At 37.4% G+C, this 11,928-nt stretch overlaps 1 protein-coding gene across 1 annotated transcript; it reads left to right on the top strand.

Moving 5' to 3' along the window:
* Positions 1–375: 375 nt before the first annotated feature.
* Positions 376–11,044, top strand: LOC104269099 (decorin-like). Its single transcript, XM_009872834.1, has 4 exons — positions 376–398; positions 1,409–1,553; positions 6,334–7,235; positions 10,597–11,044. Exons 1-4 carry the CDS (start codon positions 376–378, stop codon positions 11,042–11,044), a joined length of 1,518 nt encoding a protein of 505 aa, XP_009871136.1.
* Positions 11,045–11,928: the final 884 nt, after the last annotated feature.

Below are 11,928 nucleotides of genomic sequence, written 5' to 3'. Positions count from 1 at the left end.
TTGCTCAAGTGATGCATATGGCATAAGTCAGGCATGGTTTTTCTACATAGCCTGTTAAACGTGCCAGTATGGCAGGCTGCATTAGAGGTTTCTGCTCTTGCTGTGTGGTTTAGCAAATGCTGGGTTGCAGTTCTGCACTAGCAGTGCCAAGGATTAAGGAGACAGAAGGATCTCCAGGAGGCAATGTGTCAATTCTCCAGTCTAAACCCAGCTGAATCCAACAGGCATTCCCATCAAGGACTGTCCCCAGTTCAGTCATCCATTTCTCATATCAACTTGACATCACCTTCTGCTTGTGAAAATAACTGGCCTAATTCTGCATTCAAGGAATAGGATTAGTTACTACTAAGTAGTATGATGTAGTAGTACGATATGATGGAGAGGATGGAAGGAAGCAGGTAACAGCAGAAAGCAGATCAGTATAAGATACAAAGGTTTCCGAAGTACACTGCTTTGTACGCCATAAATTGCTGAGTATAAAGGAAAAAATAATGCATAGAAATTTTCTAAAATAATCACAAGCCAAACTGTAAGCCTTTTAAAACTTTGCATCTCTAGCTGGCACAGCTAGTAGATATGTGAGAGAAGCACTATTAAGTAGAGAGAAAACTGTGAGGGGAACCATAGTGTTCTCCACCTGTCGTGGGGTAAATAGGTCCTATCAAGCGTCTGACCCTTGATTTATACTAGATGCTTTCAAGTATTTCACACTTGTCATTTTCAAATACAAGAATAATTAAACTTTGATTTATGAGAAGTAGACAAACACAGCTAACCCGGATTTTTGTCCAATCTAAAAAATAAGTACTAATCAGCAGCACTCAGCTATACCACAGATACTCAGAAAGTGAATGGAATGTTTTAGTTTTAAAATAGCTGAGTTTGGAGGTTTTGGGGGGGATCTGAATAGTGCAAGAGGAAGAGTGAAAAAGCTTTGGTGTTGGCTGTAGTTGTGTTTTTACTGTTTCTTATACTGGGTCACAGAAGACACAAAAGTTTTACAGCCCCACTATAAAACAGCTCTTTATCTTTTCTCCACTAATTCTGTGGTGTCACATTTAACAAAACTAGGAAACTGGAGATAATATAGATGTTTGCAGATTAGATGTCAGGTAATAAATAACACTAATTTCGCATACCTACAAATGTAAGGGCACCTTATCACTGTTTAAGTTTCTCACTCTTTGTAATGCCTGCCAACATTTTAACCCAGGCAAATTAGGGTATTGTTTTTGCTGTTTTTTCACTGGGATAAAACACACAGTCATAATATCCTTTTATCAGATTACATGGTATAAAAGGACTTCGGTGCTTAATTCAAGCTGTATGTTGCTGAGACAATTTCAGAGCTCTTGTTTTAGAAAATGTATTTATCTGACCTTCTAGTCGTCTTCTTTTCTTTCCACAGTGGTCTAAGTACCACTTGTCCAAGAAGATGCAGCTGTGACCCTGCCCGATCAGTGCAATGCTACAGAGCTACGGAGATCCCCAGGGAGATTCCTTTCACCACCAGGAGACTCTACATCAGTCACAGCAAAATTAAACAACTCCAGGTAGGAAAAAATTCAGTAAAAATATCTTCTGTAGTGCACTGTAACCAAAAGCTGGGCTTCCCAGATGGTGGTGGCTTTTAAGTAGGAGAATCTTATTCCACATTCTAAGTACTGATGAAATGCTGCCAGACCTGGTTTTATTTTTACTTACTTTTCAAGGATGTGTAAATATATTCCCATAGCATTTTCATTATCCTGCAGTCTCCAAGCACCAGTTCACCTTGATACAGTGATATTTTGTATGCAACTCAGAACATCATAGTTTACAACTAGGAGCCAAATGTTCACTTGTTTTTTATATGGTCAAATAACCATTGATTTCCAGTAATTTTTTAACTTGTTAAAATCTTTTGCTACTTTTTCACAGTAAATGTAAGGGGTTTAGCTAGAATTGTTTCCCTAATGAACAAAATTGAAGTTCCTCTTCCCCTTTGTAGTTACAAGTGTCAGCTACAACTGCTATTAGAAAAGGTAGAGGGAGTAAGTATTGTGAACTATTCCTAAAAGCGATGCTAGGCCTATCTAATAACCAATATAAACAGTAGCAGCTTCTAACTGAAGCTGCCAGATATCTGTGTTATTAAAGTTTATTCTGGGTTTCTTGAGGCATCACTGAATCACACTGTTAAAGATGTGAACATTTGATGCTAATTTTGCATTGCACTCTGAAACAGTACTTCTCTGTTTCCTACCCTGAAAGTGTATTTAATAAATTCAAGTTCTACAGATAGCCACAAGGGAAACAATATGCTTGCTCTGTCTCAATTTGCTACAAATGATAAGAAAAGTTTGATTCAAAAGAGATAAATTTCTCTTAAATATACTTGTCCTCTTACAAAGGAGCCTTAACTGCTCTGAAACACATCTTTGATTTTGTTCTCAGGGTTGAACGAAATATTCTCTAAGGCAGCTTAGAGCATCTGGGATACCTCTTGCCCAGTGAAAAATAGTTGGTAATTTTACAATTTAACTCTGAGTTTATTTCTCTTTTGGTCGCTACTAATATCTCTGGATTTCTTGTTTCAGCTTCCATACCTACAAAGTTCATTGGTGTGATTTAGTTATATTGATGTGCTCTAGTTAAACAAAAGATCTGTCAAATGAATTCTTTATTAGGATATACATTTTCTGTGCAGAAGCCCCCCAATTATTTTCTTTCCCAGATAAGGAAGATGAGCCGTTTTTCTTTTCTTAGGCTAGTTGCCCAGACCTGTCAGTTACTCCTCAGTTACAAGTAAAGTGGACTTAGGTTCCGACCAGAGCAAAAGACAGGTGTTACAAAGCATTAAAATATTGGATATAAGTCAGTAGAGTAGTGGAATAAATGTTTTATGACTGCTCAGAACAACTGGTGCATGAAACCATCTACAGAGACAGTTTTTCACTTTATACATTAACTTAACTGAGCAATCAATCTGCCTTCTACTACTGAATTTGCTTGCACTGAAACGAGATAAGTCCTTTCATCCTATCTGCCTGTAGTTATGTGTATTCTTTCCTTAAGATTAGACTTGGTCTGTGAATATATTTTTCACTTTTCTTTCCATGCAAAAAATTATGCTTCTGAGGTCTTGACATCATAAATACATATGCTTAATTTTACACAGCTGAGCGATTCCACTGGCACTTACTATAGTGCTTGTAGAAATGGGTTTCAATTTCTGTTTGTAAAGTACATGTCTGGAAGTACTAAAAGAATTACAGAGGACTTGGTTTGTTTTTAAATTCCTTCATTTACCTAATCTTACAGAAAACAATGTGGTTTCAAAAAGTTGAATAGAAGCCTAAACTTCCCACAGCTGACCTCCAAGAGACTTTTATATATAAGCATTCACATATACTGTGGTTTGGCACTTAGCTGCCTCAGAAGAATAAGCAAATATTGGTTCAAACTGACCACCAATTACTTTTGGACGTTACTTTGCATTAGTTATTATTAAAATTGTAAAGGACTTACAAAGAAGATATGTTTGTATGCTAAATATAGCATGTTTTGAAGGAAAAGAAGAAAAGTAGATCTTTTTTTACCTAAATCAATGATCAGTTTTGTATTTGTTCTGACAGAGTTGATCATCATTTAAAACCTTGCCTGGGATTTTTGCTTTTGGTATTTTTACAACCTGGGGTTTGTTATACGCAGACTTCATAATAACAAATCTAGAAGAATTTTAGCATCTTTTCCAGTAATTTCTGCCTTTTCCTTGATTTGAAAACCAGCTACACCCTGTTTTCTCTCATTTTAAGATTTACCTTATTTCTAACTGTAATGTGGCATTTTATGTGCTAAAGGAAAATTTTTTACCTGGCCCCTGCAACAGGGGACTGGTTTAAGAAACTGCTTATAACAAATCCCAGTTCAGAAAAATTGTAAAAGTCATTTAAAAAAATTATTAAAATGTCCAGGAGTTCTTAAAAAGTAAAACTATGTTAGTATCATTTACACACTGTCCAAATAGGGAATAAAATAGCACTTAATAGCAAAGACAGATATTATAGGCTTTCAAATATGTCTTGATTCATATTAGAAAGCTTGGGGAGTTTGCAACAGCATGGATAAATGTCTCAAAAGTCTCAAAAAAAGCACAGTCACAAAACCTAGCAAAGCATATCAAATAGGTGTAAAATAGAAATTATAATAATCCACATTAAGAAGCCTAACATCATTACAGAATGGATGTCAGTACATTGACCTTCGTGTAGCTGTGTGTCACTTAATAAGATTAAAATTAAGCCTCTTAGAGACATACATCAATCAACTGAGGGAAAGCAGAAAATAAATAAGCGTTTTAATGTATAGGAGAAAACATGTTGAACTTAAGGAGGTTCCCATTTGTTTCAATTTCCCTAAGACTGTTTCATCACTTACATATGACTACGCTTTTCTGCTCTTGAACAATGCAGTTCATACCTGTAGGACTTCTCATGACAAAGCTTTGCAAAATCAGCTTCATAATCATGACCAAAATGGGACACGCAATTCTGTAATTGCTATATAGTAATATATATATATTACGAAACTGCATTTATAGAAAAAAATAGAAAATGGACAACTTTGTTATTTACTGTTGAGAATATAAGGGTTTGTTTTGTTTTTTTTACGGAGGCACATTCCCTTGCTGAACTTAAATGTAACTGATGGAAAAAACTGCATCAACAGCAGTTCCATATCTATAGTTTCTTACTAATTGCATCAAGTCTTGCAATATTCGGAAATGACTTTACAAGGCAGAATAAATGCAGTCAAGAGATAGTGACAATACCAAAGCAAAATGAAATCTGACTCCTCACAGTTGTGTGGGCTCTAATTGTAACAGAAGTTAAAATGCAGAGTTTGTAGCTAAAGATTTGTAAAGAGATACAACCCAAAAACATGCAAGAGTTTGATGAGCATAGCTGGAAGGAATCTTTTAACAGTCAACTTTATAAACCGATTTCACATATGCAAGTATGATAGCCATATGTATTTAATCAGGAGCACAGAACAGAATTATGACCCAGTACCTGTGTTGCAAAAGGACTCGTACTGCCTTCCACGTAGATTCCTAACTGAGATGAGGGGTTATGCTGTAGAACATACTTTATAGCTTCTCTCAATGAGATCAAAATGTGTTGGTAAGCCCTGGGGGACTGTAGTGTTAGTTTAACATCTCTTACTGGTGTGGTACTCCTGAAGCCTGTAGTAGGATGTTTATTGAACGTGGGAAAGGAAAATGTGTGAGGATCCTCCTTCCCACCTCTCCTATGCAGAACACCTGCTCATCTTGCTCTGAGCTTTATGTGATTCCCATAAAAATGAATTTTTAAAAATCAAACACCTAGGTCAATGCATCTCTGGTAATTTCAGAAAACTACTGTTCAAGCAACTGGTGTGCTCAGAGAACTCCTAGGTTCACCCTCACTGCATGTTTCCTCACATCTCAGCTTGGAGGCAACTGCCACATTCACCCAAGTTTGCTTGTTAACTTGAGACACAAGATGGCAAGCCTTGTAAACAATCAGGTTCCAACAGAGCAGCAAAATAATGAAACAGTTAGCATAGTTCTGTATATTATAGTCACAATCAACTTCTTAAGTTCCATTTACCACTGCGAAGTATCAGTTTATTACCAACTAACAAAAACTAAGTTCTTGTAAAATGAGTCTGTTCTGTGGAGGTGATCTCAGACCAACCTGACCTGACACTTTGGTTTCGTCTTCTTAATATGTGGGTTGTTTACAGAAAAAGAGAGATAGTAGGAGGAAAGAAGAAATACAGGCATTGGATTTTAGTTTCCTGCCAAAACTTTATTGAAGGAAGAGGTGACGATATCCATGTGTACTTACTCTGGAGAAAACACTGCAGTGATAATACTGCTGATAAATGGAAATGGCTGTATAACGAACTCAGAACTGCGCAGCAAGCTCTGCTGAACATGGTTGAACATTAACAACCACCTACTGTCCGCAAAGACTTCTGCCACTGGTGATACTAGCTCTTCGTTTTATATAGGCTATCCACCAGGCAGAAATAAAAGGAATATTCCTTCTTCAAACGTGTGTTAGCTTCAAATGTGTGTTAGAGCCAAACACAATAAATAAACAATAAAATTCTAGAAATGTAAGTAAATATTGTCAAACCAATATAGAGGTGTTAACCTCTATCGTTACCATTTCTTTTAGCTTATAATTCCAAATACAGTTTCTCTATATATACCAGCAATTGTAAGATAATCCAGAAGAAGTAACCAGCTAGGAGATCCGCATGGTGTACTATCATATTAACCATATTTTTCTCTTTAAGATAAATGACTTCAGGAGAATGTTAGCCCTTGAAGAGCTGGTGCTGTCGTGCAGTGGCACAGAATCAATAGAAAACAACACTTTCAAGTCTCTGAGCACCTTGAAGTCCCTGGAACTCTATAAAAATCAGCTAAAGCAAATACCCACCTTCCTCCCATCCGGCCTTGAAATTTTAAAACTCACTGATAACTCCATCAACACTCTGCATGCATCTGATTTTGAAGGTTTGATGAAACTAAGAGTGCTCGATATTCGGAACAACTTTATTGCGACTCTGCCTCCGAATGCATTTTCTTCTCTCCGCAATTTACAAAGTCTGATTCTGGATGGCAACAACATGGAATCTGTGTCTGCACCACTTAAGCTTCCTAGGCTGAAGTATCTGAGCATGACTGATAATAAACTGAATTCACTCCCAACCAACTTCTTTGCCTCTTTCCAACATCTACGGTTTCTCAGTTTAAGTGGCAACTTTCTGACAAAAGTGCCTCTTGACCTACCCAGATCACTGCTCTCACTAAAATTAGAGAAAAACCAACTTAACACTATAAGACTTCGAGATGTGAAACACCTAGAAAACCTGTCTGAGTTCTTCCTGTCAGAAAATCAGCTAACATCAATAGATGGTGTCCAGCTCCTTCCTAACTTAACAACACTGGAGCTCTCTAAGAACCAGCTCCATTCTCTGCCGCTCAGGCTGCCCAGCAGACTGCAGAAACTCGACTGCAGCAATAACCTGATTCGAAGGGTGACAGCGCAGGATTTCCAAGGACTACAAGACCTCAAGCACTTGTTTCTTGACAACAACGCTGTTAGCACGTTTGAGGCAGGAGCTCTTCAGCAGTGCGCACAACTTTCCAACCTGGCGCTGGAACAGAATCTCCTCATTTCTATTCCGCTGAGGCAAGTGAATCTGAGGACAGCTGGTTCCCAGGTGTCACCTCTCCTTCCTCCCGTTGTAAGAATGAGGGCCAAACGGGAAAAAAAAATAATCGTATTCGGACTCGGTCATGGTAGAAGTCTATCCATACTATAAACCCATTGCCATAACTGGCACTAATTAGCACTCTCGTTAGCAGTCTTAGCATAGAAGTAGAGCTATTTTCATTACATCTGTGGCCCCCAGAGAGTCTGCTCGTCTCACATTTCTCCCTGCCAGTGAGACTACTTTGTTTAATTGGTACACGAATAGGAGTAACCTGCTAGGAGAATATAACACAATTATTACAGAGAAGTTATACTGCCATGTGGATTTATCTTCCCCCATAACACAAAATTAACTGAGCATTCAATATAAAGGAAAGACAGCAATTTTCAAGATGATATTTCTACCAACCCACACTTAGTTTTATGACTGTTAAAATATGAAAATTTTGGAAGCTGAGTCTGGTCAGAAAGAATGTGCATTTGCAGTGGATATTAGCATTCCCAACTTCATTAAATTCACACATTACAAATTATGTGGAATGTGTATAAAGGTCTTTGGCTTAAGGCTAGAAGCAAAATTCCAGTCAAAGGAGCACAGAAGAAACATCCCTTGGGCACACTGTGTTCGTTAATGCCATGCTTACAAGTTCTTTTGCATTCATCTGAGTCTTGGTCCTGGCCATTATCACAGATGGCATATTAAGCCAAATGGAGGCTAGTCTGATCTAAAGAGGCAATTTTATTATTTCGAGAAGCTGTGGAATAAAATGACATAAAAAAATAGTGAAGTAATTCCATTAACATCAACATCTTTAACAAAACTACACTATTAAATTTTATTTTTATGGCTTGTGGACAGGTTTAACTAGCCCAAATAAATGATGCAGTAAAATTTCAATTCATTTAGCATCAGGTCCTTTAACATTTGAATATATTTGGCAGCAGCTTTATAATCAGAAAGTGATTTAGTGGCGTATAAATATTTTATTTCAGTCTAGCTTTGCAGGAATGTTTAATGCTTTCTAGTTACTTTAGTATTGTCTAATCCATCTTATTTTACAACCTTCGTAGTCAAGAGAATTAACAAGAAGGAGTTCTCTATTAGCCTTGAAACAGTACTGCTTTAAAAAGAGGTATTGGGAAATTTTACTTTCAACTCAACAATGAATATAGATTTCAAGGGGAGGCTGTGAACATAAAGAAGGAAAAAAACCCAAAGATGTAAAATTTACATACTTAATTGTCTGATGATCACTAGCTAGGCACAGATAAACAGAAATAAAAGTATTACTTCTGACAGTTATCTGAGAGAACTCAGTAACCAGTGTCAAAGGTTAAAACATGTAGTTAATGTGCCACAGTTAATAAATACGTCTTAGTATTTATTTGGCAGGAATGAGGAGAAAGCAAGCTTCTTTTGTTTTTTTCTGAGGAAAAAAAATAATCTGTAAGTCCAAGTATTTTCAGGACTTGTGGGGAAGAGCCTATACTCCATAAAGTCTTACGGGGGGTAGTGAGAACAGGAAGGCAGAGATGAGGCTGATGACGCTCCCAGGAGCGGCAGCAGCACAGCACGGCTGCTGTGGTCCACTCCCAAGTGAGCAGGATCACTCACCACGTCGTGCTCCAGTGCCATTATTTTCCAACACAGCCTGAAGTCAAACAATGCAGCCATGAAGCCCAAGTCTAACTTTAGTGCAGGAAGACTCTTCACACTTTTACGAACTTAAGGCTTTAGACTTTATCCTACTGCGTTTAACATCAGCAGCTCTAGTGTTCTACCCCAGAGTACCCTTCTGACATTGCTGTGTCATATGGGCCACTATAATAATCACCCACGGTTAGGTTTCATCATGGATTTATTGCAGTCAAAAGCATTTTGTAGTAGCAAATTTTGTGGAGCATTTCATCATATGGACACATGAAATTCTCCTCTCATTCTGGAAAATACAGCACAATACAGAACCGCCCTACTCTCAAAAAAGTCCTGCTTGAAGTTGTGAGATTTACACAAATATGGCAACCACATTTCAGCCTGAAAGGTCAAAATCAGCCTCAGAAAAAACGATTTTCTACACTATCTCATATCATTATATTGAGATAAACTATCACATCAACCTTTACTGGCTGTAGTATACTGCTGTTCTATTCTAAATAGCTCTTGGCAGTATTATTTAGCATTTCCCTAATAGTCTCGGTGAGTAAGTTTCCTTAAAATCTCTAACTATGACTCTTAATTTCATCACCCTGCATGCTACCATAGTAAAATGATTTTTAAGGTACTTTCAAATTAATATTAAAAATATTCCATCCAATTAACTGGCTTTTCTCTGAAGCACTTGTCACCAACCACAGCAGGAGGAAATGAGTAAGACTTTTGAAATAAAAGTTTTACCATACAACTTTGTAAGATATATGAAAATAAGAATGATACTGACCAGTCTAGTATCATACCTAGAGACAAGGAGCTTTTTTTTTTTACTTTATTGTAACCAGTTCTAATTCTCTAAAGCACTGTTTTAAAAGACCACCAAAAATCGTTTGTTTTCCCTGTTGCTATTTCCTTAAACAGGATATGATCAGATGGACTACCTCTGTGAGGATTAATGTTTGAATCTGATGTGAGCAGGAGACCGAAATAAAGAAAAATTCTAGTTCTTCATGAACTAAAAAACATTTTTAGACAAATAGTATATAGAAGTACTTGAAGGAGCAGTGTTGCCATGCTCCTCCAAACTTTTGATCTTTCATGCTGCTATAATCTGATTATTGGGATACTTATCGCATTGAAGAGTATAAAATGCATTTTTAAGCTTGACACTCAGTTGAACATATCACTTTTTCCCATACTACAGTACGATAGGACTGCTGTTTAGTTCAGCTGCACAAACTCAGTCAGTACAGGTAAGAACTGCAATAATTTGAGAAAACAACTGTGCATAGCCAGTATTTAGGGGGCCGGTTAACTCAGTCAGTAGAGTGTAGCGCTAACAGCGTTAAGGTCGCGGGTTCGATTCCCGTTCGGTCCCATGTGTTGCCTGATCTAGTCGAGAGGTGGCGTCCCTGGCAGCAGGGAGGCTGGATTAAAATGATCTCTAAGGTCCCTTCCAGCTTACGCCATTCTATGATTCTATTCCTATAACTTAAAAAAAAAAATAAAAAATACATGAATACTTCAGGATCACATCTTTTTTTTGCAGAAGACTGCATTTTTTGTTAGTGATAGTTTTATTTTAACACATCAGATGTGCCTGGGCAAATACCCATCACCAACTATCACACAAACAGAGTCAATATGATGAACATAACACCTTTATCTTGATCTGTTTTTATTCAGACTTCCAGACACGCTTGCTAGATTGGATCTAAAGGGAAATGACATCAAAGATGTTGGAGAACAAGAGCTGAAGGACTTGAAACAGCTTCAGGTTTTAAATTTACGGAATAACAAGATATCTGCCTTGGATCGCAAAGTCCTAGAGTACTTACCTCGTCTTCGTCATCTGTATTTAGATGGAAACCCTTGGAACTGCACCTGTGACCTTCTGAGAACCAGAAGAGCACTGGTGGCCAAAGGAACAGATGTCAGGGGAGGGCAGTGCGTGGCACCAGCAGAAAGCCGAGGAGAAAGCTGGATGTCTTCCAAAAAGATTCTGCAGCAGTGTGAAGATAATGTATCTTCCACAGAAAGAGGCAGAGAGGACAGAAAGAAAATGAAACCCCATGAGGCCTCCAGCACTGGAATAAACACAGATGATGATTACTATGATTATGAATTAGATTAACCCCATGGATAGTCTACAGTCAACCCTAAAAGTTGTTTAGAGATGCCTGCTAAACCAGCGTCTCTACTGACAAAGAGCCTGCTGGTCTGCCATTAACTTTTCCTCTTTAATTTGTGCTACAAGAGGTAATAGCTGGTGACAGAAGGGCTGTATTAAGGATGCCACTATAAACTGAAAATTGTTCAAAAATATAGTTTTTCTATGCCATTAGTACTATGTAGTTTGAGGGAAGTAAGAATACAATTACTATCTTTTAGAAAAGCAGTCTGTAACTCTGTATGGCCTTTGTTATAGTAGAACATTCTTATAGTTGCATAAAATCCCATAAATAAAATCCTGCAATACCACAAGATACATTCAACACATTTAAACTCACAGGTCTGCAGTTCGAGATGGAAAGTTACACTAATATGGGCAATTTCTCAGGATTGTTCAGAGACTCTTGCTTTTGAGAAATAAATTTCAGTTTTCCTAAAATAATTGTGTCTTCTATTAATTTTAGATTATTTTAAATTACATTAGACTAAATTAGTGAAGCTCCATGCAAAACACAGAAGGCTTATCTTCACAGCAAACGCAACAAACAGAAGAATCAGTACTCTAGTTAATGAGATTTAATACTAGTTCCAAAATTAATTAATAGTGAGGCATGAAAACACTGGGATCAATTTCACCCAATTCCATTGTTGTAAACAGAAGAAGGGAGATTCTCAGGAAATAGATCTCTACCTCTGGCAAATATTAGGAAAAAATAAAGTGAGATGGAAGTTTTTGGAAGAGTTTATTTTGGTAGCTGAATAGCTAAGTGACTACAATATAGCTCCAGATGCTGTGTGTATACTTCTGGGTTGAGTGTACTTCACATGGGAGTGCACATTGCAAGT

The sequence above is a fragment of the Apaloderma vittatum genome, unplaced genomic scaffold, assembly GCF_000703405.1.
Source record: "Apaloderma vittatum isolate BGI_N311 unplaced genomic scaffold, ASM70340v1 scaffold40857, whole genome shotgun sequence".
Taxonomy (NCBI): domain Eukaryota; kingdom Metazoa; phylum Chordata; class Aves; order Trogoniformes; family Trogonidae; genus Apaloderma; species Apaloderma vittatum.
The sequence above is the reverse complement of the archived record's forward strand: the minus strand, read 5'-3'. Positions and strand labels throughout refer to the sequence as shown.

What these genes read in the sequence shown, in the direction of transcription:
- LOC104269099 (XM_009872834.1), top strand. Translation starts at nt 376, where the DNA reads ATGGAGAGGATGGAAGGAAGCAG. An exon ending in GAGAGGATGGAAGGAAGCAG is followed by an intron (nt 399 to 1,408) that starts GTAACAGCAGAA and finishes TTCTTTCCACAG; the next exon opens with TGGTCTAAGTACCACTTGTC. An exon ending in CTCATTTCTATTCCGCTGAG is followed by an intron (nt 7,236 to 10,596) that starts GCAAGTGAATCT and finishes GTTTTTATTCAG; the next exon opens with ACTTCCAGACACGCTTGCTA.